Consider the following 17683-nt stretch of genomic DNA (forward strand, 5'->3'; position numbering starts at 1 on the left):
GGACTGTTTCCATGCTTTGATTACTTTTAGTAATGCCACTAATGAAGACTTATATACAAGATTTGTAAGACATTTTTATATTTCATGGGTCAATACTTATAGTGAATTGTTGGCTTGTATACTAAATATTATATTTTACTTTTGTAGGAAGTGGCAGACTAGTTTCCAAAGCATACTGTAACTTTACATTCCCACCAACAGTGTTTGAGATTATGGATTCCCCACATTCTTGTTAATGGTATTTTTAAGTATTTAACATAATGGCTGAAGAATGACATCTCACTGTGGTCCTTTTGTTTGTTTTGAAACAGGGTCTCATGTAGCCCAGGCTGGTCTCAAACTTGATACAAAACCAGGGATGCCCCTGAACTTATTTTGCTTCAACCTCGTAAGTGCTGGGACTATAGGCACATGCCACTGCAGCCAGTTTCACTGTGGTCTGCACCTGCACATTATACCTGAAGGGTAATAATATTAAGTATCTTTTTATTTCCTTTAGGGCACTTTAAAATCTTACCATTCTACATAAAAGTATGTAGAATCAGCTACATACTTTCATCACTTGAATTTTTTATTCTTTCTTTTTTGTGTGTGAATATGGGGACTAGGCACATGGCACATTGTGCACATGGAGGTCAGAGGGGGCATTATGTCCTCTTTCACATGTGGGTCCCGGGTGTGGCTGCAGTCATCAGGCCTGATGACAGACGTTTTCACCCACAAAGCTTCCTTATCAACTCACTTTCTTCACAATGAAATGAGTGTAATCACTGTCTTTTTAGTATTTATCTTTATCATTGTGTTTGAAGAGTCAAAATGTCTTTAAAAATATATTTGTACTTTATGTGAAGGATGTTTTGTCTGTCTGTCTGTATATGTATTACATGCAGCCAGTGCCCACAGTGGCCAGAAGAAGGTGTTGAAGCCCTTGAAGCTGGAGTTACAGAGGCTTATGACCTGCCATGTGGGAGCCGGGCAACAAGCCTCGCTTCTCTGCAAAAGCAGCAAGTGCTACTAAGTGCTGGGCTATCTCTCCAGCTCCCCTGAAATGTCTTTTAAAACTGGATTTTGAATACAAAATTTAATTAGTTTACAGATTGCATTTGACTTTTTCTTTCCATTCTATTCTAAAGTAGGACAATCAGGGCTGGCAAGATAGCTCAGTGCATAGAAATGCTGCCTTGCAGACTTGATGATGTCAGTTAGATCCCTACGACTATGTGGGAGAAGAAAACTGACTCCCAAAAGTAATACTCTGGTTTTCACACATGTGGCTTGGATGTGTGTTTCCTCACCACACATGATCCTTATTTATATCAAATATTTCACATTTAATTACAAAACAGTAATATCTGATGCCAGGATAAAGCTTTAACTCAACATTATAAACAAGTAACACCAAATCTTACTTAAAAAACTAACAGCTTGGCCCTGACTGCACCTGGAGATGTGAGTGTCTGGTTCCCAGCTGGAGGGTGCTGCATTCTAGGCCCTAGTCCTTGGAGACACATGCTGTGCTCCCCTACCAAAATCACATACCCCCCAACCATTCCCTACCATGACTGTGACCACCAGTATCCACCTATACCCGGAGGAGCGACTGAGCCTTGGCCCTTGCCTACGCCTGGAGGAGTGACCACCAGAGCCTTGGCCTGCCTGTACCTGGAGGAGCCCTAGAGTTGCATCAGTGATGACCAGAGGCACAGCCCCGCTTGCACCTGGAGAGGAAGAGCAACTACTTACTCCACAGGCCCCACCTGCACCCACTGGAGGAAGAGAGGGGTAGATGACAGTTAAGAACACATTCCACGACATAAAGAGCAACATGGCACCAATAGAAACTGGTGGTTCTACACCAGCAAGGCCTCAACATCCCAACACAGATGAAGTAGAAGAAAACAACCTTAAAAATAACTTTATGAAGATAATAGAGGCCCTTAAAGAAGAAATGAAAAATTCCTTTAAAGAATTAGAGGAGGGGCTGGAGAGATGGCTCAGAGGTTAAGAGCATTGCCTGCTCTTCCAAAGGTCCTGAGTTCAATTCCCAGCAACCACATGGTGGCTCACAACCATCTGTAATGGGGTCTGGTGCCCTCTTCTGGCCTGCAGACATACACAGACAGAATATTGTATACATAATAAATAAATATTTTTAATATAAAAAAGAATTAGAGGAAAAGACAAACAAAAAATTGGAAGAAATCAACAAATTCCTTAAAGAAAGCAATGAAAGCCAAGAAAAAAGATTATTAAACAGGTGAAGGAAATGGTTCAAGACTTGAAAACTGAAATAGAGACAATAAAGAAAATACAAACTGAGGGAATTCTGGAAATGAAAAACAATCAGGAACTACAGATGCAAACATAAACAACAGAATGCAGGCGATGGAAGAGAGAATCTCAGGTGTTGAAGAAACGATAGAGGAAATAGATTCTTCAATAAAAGAAAATGTTAAATCCAACAAATTCTTTTTTTGTTTGTTTGTTTTTTGAGACAGTGTTTCTCTGTGTTACTTTGGAGTCTGTTCTGGAACTAGCTCTTGTAGACCAGGCTGGCCTAGAACTCACAGAGATCCACCTGCCTCTGCCTCCCGAGTGCTGGGATTTAAAGGCGTGTGCCACCACCGCTTAAATCCAGCAAAATCCAACAAACTCTTAACACAAAATATCCAGGAAATCTGGGCTACCATGAAAAGATCAAATCTAAGAATAATAGGGATAGAATAAGAAGTCCAGCTCAAAGGCACAGAAAATATATTTAACAAAATCATAGAAGAAAAATTTCTCAACCTAAAGGGCAGGCCTGTGAAAGTACAAGAAGCTTACAGAACACCAAATAGACTGGACTAAAAAAAAAGTCCCCTCATCACAGAATAATCAAAACACTAAACATACAGAATAAAGAAAGAATATTAAGAGCTACAATGGAAAAAAAATCAAGTAACATAAGGGCAGACCTATCAGAATTACACCTGACTTCTCAATGTAAACCCCGAAAGTCAGAAGGTCTTGGATAGATGTTCTTCAAACACTAAGAGACTACGGATGCCAGCCCAGATGATACCAGCAAAGCTTTCAATTGCATCGATGGAGAAAACAAGATATTCCATGACAGAACCAGATCTAAACAATACCTATCCAGCTCTGCAGAAAGTACTAGAAGAAAAACTTCAACCCAAGGAAGTTGGTTATATACCACAAAAACACAGGTAATAGATAACCTCACACCAGCAAAATCCAAAGAAGGGAAACATACACACAATACCAACAACAACAACAAAATAAAAAATAACAGGAACTAACAACCACTGATCATTAATATCTCTTAATATCAATAACCTCAATTCGCCTATAAAAAGACGCAGGCTAACAGAATGGATACAAAAACAGAATCCATCCGTCTGCTGCATACAAGAAACACACCTCAACTTCAAAGACAGACATTATCAGTGAGTAAAGGGTTGGAAAAAGACTTTCCAATCAAATGGACCTAAGAAACAAGCTGCTGTAGATATCCTAGTATCTAACAAAACAGAGTTCAAATGAAATTAATCAAAAGAGATAAGAAGGACATTTCATATTTGTCACAGGAAAAATCCATCAAGATGAAGTCTCAATTTTGAACATCTATGCCCCAAAATACAAGGCAACCCACATTTGTAAAAGAAACATTACTAAAGCTTAAATCACACATCAAACCCCACACACTAACAGTGGGAGACTTCAATACCCAACTCTTTATGGTCTGAAAAATCATCCATGATCAAGCAGGCTTCATCCCAGAGATGCCAGGATGGTTCAACATACGAAAATCTGTCAGTGTAATCCACAATATAAACAAACTGAAAGGAAAAAAAAACCCACACGATCATCTCATTAGATGCTGAATAAGCTTTCAACAAAATCTAACACCCCTTCATGATAAAGGTCTTGGAGAGATCAGGGATACAAGAAACACACCTAAACATAATAAAGGCAATACACAGCAAGCCAACAGCCAACATCAAACTAAATTGAGAGAAACTCAAAGTGATTCCACTAAAATCAAGAATAAGACAAGGCTGTCCATATTCTCCATATCTATTCAATATGTACTCGAAGTTCTAGCTAGAGCAATAAGACAACAAAAGGAGACCAAGGGGATACAAATTGGAAAGAAAGAAGTCAAACTTTTGCTATTTGCAGATGATGATAGTACACATAAGTGACCCCCAAAATCCTACAGCTGAAAAACACGTTTAGTAATGTGGCAGGATACAAGATTAACTCAAAAAAAAATTCAGTAGCCCTCCTATATATACAGATGATAAATGGGCCAAGAAAGAAATCAGAGAAGCATCACCCTTCACAATAGCCAAAAATAACATAAAATATCTTGGGGTAACACTAACCAAAGAAGTGAAAGACATGTTCGACAAGTACTTTAAGTTTTTGAGGAAAGAAATTGAAGGAGATACCAGAAAATGGAAAGATCTCCCATGCTCCTGGAAGGATCAACATAATAAAAATGGCAATCCTACCAAAAGCAATCTATAGATTCAATGCAATCTGCATCACAATCCCAACACAATTCTTCACAGACCTTGAAAGAACAATACTCAATTCATAGAGTCAAAATAATCCTGTACAATAAACGAACTCCCGGAGACATCGCCATCCTTGATTTCCAGCTACAGTACTGAAACCAGCCTGGGATTGGCATAAAAGCAGACAGATGGACCAATGGAATCGAATCAAAGACCTGGACATTAATCCACATACCTATGAACACCTGATTTTTGACAAAGACACTAAAAGAAAGTATCTTCAACAAATGGTTCTAGAATAACTGGATGTCAACATGTAGAAGAATGCAAATAGATTCATATTTATCCCCATGCACAAAACTCAAGTCCAAATGGATCAAATACTTCAACATTAATCCATCCACACTGAATCTCACAAAAGAGAAAGTGGGAAGTATCCTTGAATGTATTGGCCCAGGAAACCACTTTATACTATAAATATATACTATATACTAAATATAACCCTGGTAGCACAGACACTGAGACAGTTAATAAATGGGACCTCCTGAAACGGAGAAGCTTCTGTAAGGCAAAGGACACGGTCAACAAGACAAGAAGGCAGCCTGCAGAATGGGAAAAGATCATCAACTCCACATCTGACAGCACATTGATCTTCAAAATATACAAAGAATTCAAGAAACTAGACATCAAAATACCAAATAATCCAATTAAAAAATGGGATACAGGTGTAAACAGAGAACTGTTAACAGAGGAATCTAAAATGTCTGAAAGACACTTAAGGAAATGCTCCTTAGCCATCAGGGAATGTAAATCAAAACAACACTGAGATTCCATCTTACATCTGTCAGAATTGCTAAGATCAAAACCACCAATGATAGCTTATGCTGGAGAGGACATGGGGTAAAGGGAACACTCCTCCATTTCTGGTGGGAGTGCAAACTTGTACAACCACTTTGAAAATCAGTATGGTGGTCTGTCAGAAAATTGGGAATCAATCCACCTCAGGACCCAGCAATACCACTCTCAGGCATATACCCAAAGGATGTACACTCATACCACAAGGACATTTGCTCAACTGTGTTCATAGCAGCATTATTCGTAAAAGCCTTCAGAACCTGGGAACAATGTATATGCCCATCAGCTGAAGAATGGATAAAGAAAATGTGGTACATTTACACAATGGAGTACTACTCAACAGTAAAAACAACGATATCTTGAAATTTGCAGGCAAATGGGTGGAACTAGGAAAAAAAAATCCTGAGTGAGGTAACCCAGACCCAGAAAGACGAACATGGTATGTACTCACTCATAAGTGGATATTAAACATAAAACATAGGATAATCAGTCTACAGTCCACAACCCCAGAGAAGCCAGGAAAGGAGGAGAACCCTAAGAGAGACATACATGAATCCCCCTGGGAAGGGGAAATAGACAAGACCTCCTAAGTTAATTGGGAGCTTTTGGGGGAGGGGGAAAGTGGAGGGTGGAAGGGAAGTGATGAGGGAAGAAGGGGAGGAGAACATGAGGGATTGGGAAGGGGGAGTTGGGGGAAGGACAGAGAGGTAGAGCAAGGAAAGAGAGATCTTGATTGAGGGAGCCATTATGGGATTAGTGAAAAACCTGGCACTAGGCAAATTCCCAGGAACCCACAAAGATGACGCCAGCTAAGACCCTAAGCAATATTGGAGAGGGGGCCTGAAGTGGCCTTCCCCTGTAATCAGATTGATGACGACCTTAACTGTCATCATAGAGCCTCCATCCAACAGCTGATGGGTGCAGATGCAGAGTTCCACAGCTAAAGCACTGGACTGAGCTCCCAAAGTCCAGTTGAAGAAAGAGAGGAAAGATAATATGAACAAGGGGTCAAGACCATGATGGGGAAACCCACAGAAGCAGCTGACCCAAGCCAGCGGGGGATCACTGACTCTGGACTGATAGCAGGGGAACCTGCATAGGACTAAACTAGGCCCTGAATGTGGGTGACAGTTGAGTGGCTTGGGCAGTTTGTGGGGCCATTGGCAGTGGAACCAGTATTTATCCCTAGTGTATTAACTGGCTTTTTGAAGCACATTTCCCATGGAGGGATAAGTTGTTCAGCCTGGGGGGGATACTGGGGGGAGGGCTTTGGTCCTGCCTCAAGTGATGTGACAGACTTTGTTGACTCCCCATGGGAAGCCTCACCCTCTCTGAGGAGTGGATACCAAGTGTATTGGAGCGGGGGGGGGGGGGGGTGAGAGAAAGGGAGAACAGGAGGAGGCAGGGAGAGAGAACTGATATTGGTATGTAAAATAAAATGATTGTTAAAAAAAAGCCCCTTCCCCAAACCAAACAAACATAACTGAATCCAACATTTCAAAAAGGAAACAAAACTTGAGAAGGGCCAAATAGCAAACTGCGCATTTACGCTCTGACAAAACAGTTCTGCCTTAAAGTAAAAGCATAGGAGAAAAGTTGATGCATTTAACTTAACACTTAGGAGACAAAACACAAACACAACACAGTGTGCTGGAGGCTGATGCTACAGGCCTGACTTCAGGAATCACAGGGTGAGTCAGGAAACTGGAAATAACAAACGAACTGCTCTACTCAAGTGCAACTAGTTCACTGAGGTCAAGAGTCAGGCCCTTGGTGCCAATGAAAGAGACCACACAATTTGCTGTCAACCATTTTTTTAAAGGAAGTTACATATCTTTTCAGAACAAAACAGGCTATTGCCATTATTCTTGGTTGCCTTCAAGAGCTAGAAAGCAAAACCGTAGTGCTGAAGAGCAGCACACTTTGGTTGCTGACTATGTAGAAGTCAAGCTGGAACTGACTTAAAAACTTCCCCTGCTAGCTAGCTTCTGTGCCACAAGATATTATGCAGGCCATGGGGGTGGAGGTGGGGTTGGGGGTGGGGGAGGGGAACCCATCAGTGCTTTTACCCAGCAGTGACCTTTGCATGCTACAATAATAACCTGCCAGGCAAGATGCACCCAATAATAATGGTAAAAAGTAAGCAATCACTTTTTGATTGGATTAGAGGCCTTAGAGGCCTGCTACACAGGAAGGAATTAGTGTCTGGTACATGTTAAAAGCCCATGACTAGTCAGATCAAAGGCGGGTGTGTGTGTGTGTGTGTGTGGGGGGGTGTGTGTGTGTTGGACACACACCTGATACTGTTGGCTTTGCTAAATACATACGTTGTACACTACCTTCTAAACATTTGTGTTTAAACACATAGGGCTGCCCTTCCTTGGCCAGAGAAGCTTGTCTCTGCCCTGGTCAAGAGCAGAGACTCTTAAGTGGTCAAGTGAGAATAAGTGACTACTGATTGCTTAGCCCTAAATTGGACATCTCTATCAACCCTTGATCTATAAATTTAGGAAACACTGGGGAAGAGGAGGCGGGGAAAAATGTGAGAGCCAATGGGAGGGGTATCATGAAATGCTGTCCTCTGGACATGACATGACCATCCCAACCTAGGACCTCATCACAGCTATGGCAACCTGCAAAAATCAAGCCAACAATAACAGTCAACATTCCAATAGGCAGTGCTCAGCTGGTTACAAAAGATGTGAAGAGGGAGGGAATGTACTGGAGGTGCCTGGGGGAGCGGGAGGTGTATAACACGACCAAGATGCAAAAAGCAGAAGAAAGCCGGGTGGTGGTAAAGCACACCTTTAATCACAGCACGCGGAATCTCTGTGAGTTTGAGGACAGCCTGGTCTACAAGAGCTAGTTTCAGGACAGATAGGACCATTATACAGAGAAACCTTCTCTCGAAAAACCAAAAGATACATTGTTTATATGTAAGAAAATGTCAAAAAAAACCCCAAAAAAACAAAAAACCCAGGAAACTAATTAACTTCTACAGTCAATATGTAATATTGTAATACTATAATATCTTTACAACAATGTGATATCTTTGGTCCAATCAACTGTTTTACACCTGATCCTTATGTGGAAAGGGCTGCTAGGGTTCACACTGTAGAAGCAAGAAAACTACCCTGAAGGGAGAGAGAAAAAATGTGGAGGAAAGTAAAATTCTACAATTCCTAATTTTAGAGGTGCCTAAACATGAAGTAAAAAAAACCAAAAAAACCCCCAAAAAACAGACAAACAAACAAAACCCCAAAGAAACCAGTTAACAAAAATCAGTAATGAACAAAAATTAAAGGAAAACCAATTTAATAGCCCAAAGCAAAGATTTTAGATATTTAAAATGATCAGTGATACAACAGTATTATCTATTACAAAAAGTCAAATGAGCTGGACATGGTGGTGTAAGACCTTTGGTATCAGCACTCAGGAAGCAGAGACTGGAGCATCTCTGAGTCTGAGATTAGCCAGTCTACATAGCAAGTTCCAGATCTGCCAAGGCTATATATATACATACTAAAAACCAAAATAAACAAATGAAATAAAAAAACATGTAAATGTGAACACAAGAAAAAAATCGGTTGCTGTACACTGAAGAGAGTGGAGAGCTGAGACCTGTAGCTAAGGTAGACTGCGTAATCAGACTTAACTAGAAAAGCCAGTTTAGTGGGTTACAAAAGAAAAATATCTTGCTTAAAGCATTAGAGAACAAGGTACTGAGAATTCTTTTTTTTTTTTTTTTTTTTTTGAGACAGGGTTTCTCTGTATCTTTGGAGCCTGTCCTGGAACCTGGAACTAGCTCTTGTAGGCCAGGCTGGCCTTGAACTCACAGAAATCTGCTTGCCTCTGCCTCCCGAGTGCTGGAATTAAAGGCCTCCGCAGGTACTGAGAATTTTAAAGTCAAGATCTAAGAAGAAAAAAAAAATCATTATCTAGCATTTTCAATTTTCTCTGGGGCCAGCGGTTAATCTGGGAAGAGACAGTTGACGGAAACTGTTCAGTTGTTCAACACAATATCTGGGGCAAGAACTAAAGGACACAAACTAGTGTTCAGAGTCCTAAAGAGGAGGAGTAAACCACCACAGTTCAGATTGGGGCCTTCAAGGACCACATGCTAGAAGTAAGGGAGAAAAGACTGAGAGGAAATAGAACAAGTTTGCTCTAAAAACCAAGCTTCAAATGAGCTGGATCCTTGACGGGGTTAAAGTAGCCCTAGACTGCTAGTGCCTGACAAAGGTCAAAAGTCAGCCTCTGGAGAGGATACAGTTCTCAGGTCTCAAATCATCTTAAATACCTGTATGCAAGGTTCAGCTCCCATGGGCCAGTATGATGACAAAATTACATATTTTTTAAAAAGAGCAACATCAGACAATACAAATAGTTCCATATCTATAGGGAAATTCAGAAAATGAAGAATTTAAATTTAAACTATGCTTAGTATATTAAAAAACAAAACAGATGAGGATTTCTCAGCAATTCATAGAAGACAAAAGTCAGATCCAAAGGAAATTATAAACAAACCCAGACCTTTCAATCTGTACACTCAATGACTGGTTTAATAGGACACAGGGTCCATCAAGAAATAAAGGCCTAGGGTTGGAGAGATGGCTAAGGAGGTGAAGTCCTTGCTGTGGAAGCATGAGAACCGAACCCGAGTTTGGATCTTAGCACTTATAGCCCTGTAATCCCAGAGACGGGGGAACAGGAGGTTCCCAGGGTCTAATGGGCTAGCTCCAGTAAGAGACTCTGTCTCAAAAAAATAAGGTGGAAAGTGATAGAGGAAGCCTCCTGATGTTGATCTCTGGTCTCTACACACACACACATCATGCGCAGGGTTGTCTTGGGAGGCCAAGGCAAGATAGGATCTTGAGTTTGAAGTCAGCCTAATCAATTTATCAAGACTGTCTCAAAAGGACAATAAAGGAAAAAAGTTAAAAAGAGGGAGTCTATAAATTTCTGTGAGTTTAAGGCTAGCTTAGTTTACCATCCTCCTGAAACCAGCAACCCGCCCACCTGTACCCCCCTCTTCTCGCCCCGGGCCCATTTTTACTTGCAGGTGACTACTGTGAAAATTTATCAGACATCTGGTTCTTACTTCAAGGCCATTCAATGTTTTCTCATCCAAAAGTTCCCCTTAAATAAGACATCTCAATGGCACAGGTCTAATCAGCCCATTTCCAACATAAATTATTTTCCCCTCACTCATATTACTTCCACTAACCTGACTTTCAAGTAATAAAAAAGTATGAATTAATGTTACCTCACACAGTCTCTTAATTAACTTAATTTCCTATTGTGTCAAAACAACGAAAACAGCCTAACCTCTGCATTATATTCTCTGCAGATCCTTTATAGTTCCAGGACAGTCAGGGTGGTTACACAGAGAAACCCTGTCTGCAAAAATGAGAGAGCGAGTGTGTGTGTGTGTGTGTGTGTGTGTGTGTGTGAGAGAGAGAGAGAGAGAGAGAGAGAGAGAGAGAAGCAGCAGCAGAAGCATCAGATGCATATTCTAAGAAAAAAAATGGCTGAAATTTTTCTGAAATTCATTAAAGGTACCAAAGACAGACCTAAATATTCCTACGACTCCAACCCAGAATAATACAAAGAAAACCATATGGAAGCCTAATACAGTTTGCTGAAAACAAACAATCAGAAAAACAGTGAAAGCAGACAGCAGGGAGTGGAGGAGAAGACATCCTTAGGCAAGAATAAGACAAGGATGATTAGAATTATCAAACAAACAAAACAACTACCAGAAAACAAAAAAGGCAGGAAACAAGTAAGTCTCCTGATGTTAAGACAGATGATCTCCAGAGTTCTTGCTAACCAAAGAGTAGGTATTTTATAGTTCAAGGCACATTCAGAGCCTAGTAGTGGCAGTGTGGCACACACCTTTAATCCCAACTTGAAAGATAGAGGCTCTTTATGAGTTCGAGGCCAGCCTGGTCTACAAAGCAAGTTCCAGGATAGCCAGGGCTAGAGAGAGAGAAATTCTATCTCGGGGAAAACAAAAACAAATGAACAAAAAAAAAGATAATGCTTCTTTTATTGGGAAGTATTTCTGGTACAATGGTTAATACACAGGTTCTCAACCTGTGAGCCATGACACCTTTCCCAAAAAGTATTTACATTATGATTCCTAACAGTGGCAAAATTATATTTATGAAGTAGCAATGAAAATAATTTTATAGTTGGGGGGGTCACCACAACATAAGGGACCATATTAAAGGGTCACAGAATTAGGAAGGATGAGAACCACTGGTTTAGTAGATGGGATAGTGTTCAAGCAATGTAAAGGTTATAACTGTTGCAAAGACTTTTCTCAGTTAAAGAAAAACACAGGGGATTGCCTGTAAATCCCAACACTTGGGAAGCTCAGGCAGCAAGACCTCGGGACTGCAAGGTCAGCCTGGGCTCCATAAGTAAGACACTTGTTTGGAAAGAAAGATGGAAGGAAGGAAATGAAAGGATGAATTCTTAAACACTCTGGGTACTGAATACTATAGCTACTGACATGGATAGAAAAAATACAGACATGTGTATAATTATGTTAAAGTGGACGTAAGTATTATATAAAACCTCAAAGAGAACACCATCTATCTATAAAAGGAGAGAATGAATAATTTTCAATAAAAATTCTTTTCCAATGTAAAATTTGTCTCAAGTTATAAAACAGATTCAAAGACAAAAAGTACAATCTTTAAAAAGAATTCAATTCACATAGGAATGAATATAAAGAAACACCTTAATATAATACAGAATTCGGGCAGTACATTATAAAAAGAAAGCTAGGCTTACAAATGAGAGATAAGGCCAACATTAATGGGATAACCCATATTTGCATGCTAAAGGTAATACAAATATAAACAGGTACAGACAATCCAATCATCAAATTTACTGTTTCTACACACAGACACACACACACACGCAGGCACACACGCACCAAACAAACAAACAAACAAACAAAAAATCCAAAACCTTAAGATTGGAATTTGACGGGATAGCTATCAAGCAAAGATAGCACTTAGAAGCATTCTAAATGTTGCTCTGGCTTAATAAATAAAGTTAGCCACTTTCCTTATATTGATTAGTTAATTGTGTCTAAGTGTTTCCACACTTTAAAAGATCACCCGATTTCCCAACAGCAGGGAGAGCTCCAGGATGTTGAGATCATGACATGCCAGGAAAAATAACGCACCAATGTGCCCCGGAATCACGTCGCCTGGATTAAGATATCTATCTACCCAAAAGAAAATACTCACGTTCGTGAAACTCTAATTGTGCTGTAAACCTTTAAAAGTTGCAGACCCATGTGCTACTGATTTAAATCAAAGCAAATCAAAACTTTACAGGCCTTAGACAGATACACACAACATAATTTGACACACAAAGGCCACCCACAGATTTAGCATTCTTGTTTTAGAGTTGTTCTTTCAACTCTCAACCCGAAACATTACCAAAGTTATGCTGAAGAGGAATGCAAGGGTATAAGCTTGGGTTCTAGGTTGCGTAAAAGTGACCTTTGGGGCGTTACAACCAGCTTCTGGAGAGGCTGTAAATAGCCTTTCCAGTGACTTTTGCTCCCTATTCTTGTCCAGGCCAGGCGGACGCCGCGCTCGGCCACGGACACAAGCTCGAAGCTTTGAAGCCGGTCAGGCAGTCGCGTCCCCCAGGTGCCGCAAATAAAAAGCCTCCGCTTTTCTTTCCAGCACCGGCACCCGTGAAGCCGACAGAGCACCCCGGGGGAGACCTCGCGACTCCACCGCCAGCAGATGTCAGACTCGGAGACCCTGGGGTGCTCGCCCGGGGCCGGCGGCGAGAAGGCGATGCTTCCCCCAGTAACGGCTTCAACCGCCTCCTGCCAGGTCCCGGCCCTGGCCGCAAAACTCGCGTCCCAAAGGTTTCACACTCACTGGAAAGTGGGACCGGGGCCCGGCCCCGGGCCCGAGCCGGCCCCGGGAATTCGGCGGGTCTCCCAGGGTTTCGGGGGCGGCGGCGGCTGAGACGCCATCTCTCCGCCTGCTCCGCTACGGGTCTGGGCCGCGACTGCGATGGCTAGAAGAAGGAGCGCCTCGCTTGCCAGGCACGACGGAAAGAGCGCCGAGCCCTCCACCCCGCCCACTCCTGACGTCAGGCGGAGGCTTGTGGTCGGCTTAAATCTGAGAGACGATGGAAGGCGGGGACACCTAATTCAGGGGGGCTGGCGTGGGAGGAGGGGCGAAACTTGCCTTTTTTTAATTTTTCCCTAGATTGGGCTTTAAATTTGAGTAGGGGCTCATCGACATTTCTGGCAGCAGCTAATATGCCCTAGATACCGAGTCCGACGGAGGCTTCTTTGCTGGTCGACCCCCTAGGGCTTGCAGGGTAGCCCTTTGCGGGCTTGCGTTCGCAGGGCTAGCCGTAGTACAAGATTGCAAGCCCCACAGCCTTACAGATCGCCCTGTAAGCAAGAGGGGGCCTTCACGTCCTCCTTTCGTGAAAGGCCTGGTACTTTTCTTCTAAAGCTCTCGTTTCCTTGGGGAACAGAACTGTTAGGCGCCGCAGGTGCGCTGTCTTTAGTCTTCCCCGATCCCACCTCCGACCAAAGGGTCTTGGCTCCAGCAGCTTGGGAGAAGGTAAGGCCGAGTAGGTAATGAGGTGAGGGGTTAGAGACTGGGTGCCAAAAAGGTGCAACTGTACTCCTTTTTGTTTGTTAGCCAGGTGGAGTGAGTGGGAAGTTACTAGAACCTTAGCAAAGAGAGGGCTGTGAGCGCTTCCCATGCCTCTCCCAACCCCTATACCGGGGAAGGAACCACGCCTGTGCATGTGGTAATGCAGTTAAGAGATTTTATGGTGGAAAACCCAGACTATTTCAGGGTTTTTTTTTTTCCTCCACGTACTTTATTCTTTCTTCCATTTTCGATTATTATTATTATCTTTGTAATTGTGAAAACAAAAAAAAAAGTCTTTCCTCCCCATTTCATGAGACTGGGCTAGTTACATGGTCTGTGGAGAAGGGTGTGGATTCCTGTAGAGATTCTGACACCTGGGAGGGGCTTCTTTTGCAACTTTTCAGTTCTTCTGTAAAAGAAACAAACAGCAAAAGTCTTAACAGCGGACACCCACATTGAAAAAACTTTGTGTGAGAGGTATTTCTCGGGGCTCGTTTTCCAAGCTAAGTCCAGTATCAGACCATGACTCATTTCTGTTTACAAAATCCTGCCTTTTCATCACATCGAGGTGAAATAACCATCTTCAAGGCGAATGTTCTTTTAGTGTTAACGTGCTTGAGGGGTCGCTGGATTTCTTCTAGTTGAGAATGGTGTTGCATCCTTTTACAGCTCTGTATTTTGATTATTAACACACGAACGAGGGTTTCTTTTGTTTGAGTTGCTTGAAACTCCATCAGATCACTTAGGGCAGGAGGTTTGGCAATTCTCAACAAGTTTGGGAACTTTTCAGAGCCTGGAGATTTGGATTATTTATTGGCTTTGCACAATACCTTTATTCTAGTGACCTATGGAGAAATAGCATTCAGTCTTTAAGCCAAAAGGAAGAACCTAAATTTGAACATTGTTAATTAAGTCCAGAGGTAAGGCTTCACTGCCTTTTGAAAGAGCTTATTGTTTCCTTTTGTTTATTTTTTGTTCTTTTTTTTAAAGGAAGGTGTATTTGTTTCTTTTTTGAGTTAAAGGTTAATTCTGTATTGAATCAAATACTGCATGTTAACTAATGCTAAAGTTTCTCTATAGGTGTGCTTTTCTGTCCGGCCAACCCACTTCCAAATACCCACACAGAGACTTACTACTAATTATAAATGCTTAGCTAATAGCTTAGGCTTGTTTTTAGCTAGCTTAAATTAACCCATAAAATAACCACATATAAAATAACCATGTGCTGCCCCAAGACTCTGTACTTTCTAGCCTGCTCGCTCTGGGTCTCATGGTGTCTCCTCTGACTCTACCCTTTTTCTCCCCAGCATTCTCTCTGCCTCGAAAATCTCGTCTAGTCATGAGCCAATTTATTAACAATAAGAGCAACACATCTTTACAGTATACAGAAGGATTCCTCCACAGCATTTCTCTGTTAGGGGTTTCTCCCTACCTACCCTGCCCTCTCCCCTCCCCCTCCCTCTCTACTCTTCCCTTCCTCTCCAAAGTCTTCCTCTGTAACCCAGACTGGCTTTGACTCCTTATTAAGCCCAGGTTGGTCTTGAATTCATGGTGATCTGCTTGCTTTAGCCTCCTGTGTACTGAAATTACCAGTGTGGACCACTACACTTGGCCGGAGGATGCATTTTACATAATTATTTCCAGCTTCTCACAGACTCCTTACTTGACATTAAATGAACAGGTTAAATGAGCTGATGGAAGGGATTCAGAGAGTGGAAGAAATACTTGACCACACGGTTTCGTGACTTTTTTTTTTTTTTAAGAGAAGAGTATGTCATTGTATTTTAAGCACTTTCTCGAAAGTTTTACATAGGTAATGAAGTGGTCCCCAGGCCTGGTGTTAGAAAGTTCTTACTGTCATGTGCAGAATGAGCCTGGCCCCTATAATTTACATACTCACATAGCCAAGTTCATAGTTTAGAATATAGATATGACAAGTATTGTTGAATACAAAATAGAACTTTTCAAAAGCTAGTTTTTCTTCTTAAGGGCATATTTGTATGTAGCACTAAATCACTAAAACGGCTCACTTTCTTTTTCTTCTAGTTATAATTATTCAGCATGTTTCCACTGACTGAGGAAAACAAGCATGTGGCCCAGATGTTGCTCAGTTCTGGTACTTGTCCAAGATGTATCTTCAGATTGTGTGGTGTGGATCTTCATGCACCTTACAAACGCCCATCTAAGGTATTTTCTTTTTACGTTCAAGGATACCTTTTTTAGTTTAGAATTAATGTCACTAGCTTTGAGTACAGTGGTCCATAACTCCACCAAATGAGGAAAATTAATGAAACTATTCCTACTAAGGTAATTTTGGAACTGCAGTTAATTGCCTTAAACATTTGGTGTAGGAATATAGTTGGTTTCTGGTTGATTGCATTGCCATTTAACAGTTAATGTAGAGAGGGAACTTCGTTAGATGTTTTTGCTACATTCATTACTTGTATATACATTTTATAAAGGGCATCTAAACAAAATATAAGATGATGCTTCTTCCCTGACATTAATGCTATGCAGCAGGAGGGGTAGGGTCATAGTCCTGATTTCTTCTTTTAGTAGAAAATGAGTTTGGTTACTTTTTTAAAATAAAATTTTGTCTATTATTTTATGAGTATGCATATATTTATGAATATGGTGTGTGTGCGTGTGTGTGACACAGATGTATATGTGGAAGGTGGTAGTGTGTGTGTGTGTGACACAGATGTATATGTGGAAGGTAGTGTGTGTGTGTGTGTGTGTGTGTGAGACACAGATGTATATGTGGAAGGTTGTGTGTGTGTGTGAGACACAGATGTATATGTGGAAGGTAGTAGTGTGTGTGTGTGTGTGTGTGACACAGATGTATATGTGGAAGGTTGTGTGTGTGTGTGTGTGTGTGTGTGAGACACAGATGTATATGTGGAAGGTTGTGTGTGTGTGACACAGATGTATATGTGGAAGGTAGTAGTGTGTGTGTGTGTGTGTGTGACACAGATGTATGTGTGGAAGCTAGTTCTTTCCTTCCACCATAGACCCTGGGAAATCAATCAAGTTAGAAGGCTTGTGTGCCAAGTACTTGTACTCAGCAGGCTGTGCTCCTTGTCCTGGTTATTTCTCTTGTTGTGTATTGCCATTTATATGTATGTATATATTCTTCTGGTGCTGGCCAGTGAACCCAGGGCTTCACATGTGCCAGTGAATCCTGGCACTGATCCATCCATGTCCCCAGCTTACTGCTTGCTTCACTCAGTGAGGGGGATATGTTCTGAGAAGGTGTTCTTCGGTGACTTTGTACTCCTGTGAGCCTCATGAATTGTACTTAAATTAAGGTGTAAGTGCAGGGTTAGCAGGCAGTGTAATCTAGGGCCCACCGTCCACAGCCATGCAGTCTGCACTGTCAGGAACACTGCGCGACCTGGCTGTGTCAGGAACTCTTTAAAAGTAAGTGCTTAGTATAATGATTATTTCTGATACCAGTAACACAAGAAACTTACAGAATTTTTTACATTTCCAATAATACAAAGAGAGCTGTGCCATTGAGTAGAACATTTTCACACAGGGTATAAAATATGCCTGTGACATATGGTTGATACTCACAAAGAGTATTGTTGTTTCTACTGTTAGAAATAATAATAGATTCTAGTGTTCATCTAGTGTTTCTGCATG

The 17683-nt window shown here is 41.4% G+C and overlaps 2 protein-coding genes across 2 annotated transcripts in view; one reads left to right on the forward strand and one right to left on the reverse strand.

Moving 5' to 3' along the window:
* Pex13 (peroxisomal biogenesis factor 13) overlaps positions 1-13452 on the reverse strand; it is a 28414-nt gene extending 14962 nt beyond the window's left edge. The window contains exon 1 of the mRNA XM_048435370.3: positions 13301-13452. Within this exon, the coding sequence (XP_048291327.1) occupies positions 13301-13398 (98 nt within the window). The 5' untranslated portion in view covers positions 13399-13452. The remainder of the gene's footprint in view (positions 1-13300) is intronic.
* A 200-nt stretch (positions 13453-13652) lies between these two features.
* The window catches only part of Pus10 (pseudouridine synthase 10), a 73945-nt gene continuing 69914 nt past the window's right edge, over positions 13653-17683 (forward strand). The window contains exons 1-2 of the mRNA XM_048435369.3: positions 13653-14002; positions 16085-16225. Of these exons, the coding sequence (XP_048291326.1) occupies positions 16100-16225 (126 nt within the window). The 5' untranslated portion in view covers positions 13653-14002; positions 16085-16099. The remainder of the gene's footprint in view (positions 14003-16084; positions 16226-17683) is intronic.

The sequence above is a fragment of the Myodes glareolus genome, chromosome 8 (assembly GCF_982192425.1).
Source record: "Myodes glareolus chromosome 8, mMyoGla1.1, whole genome shotgun sequence".
NCBI classification, from domain to species: domain Eukaryota; kingdom Metazoa; phylum Chordata; class Mammalia; order Rodentia; family Cricetidae; genus Myodes; species Myodes glareolus.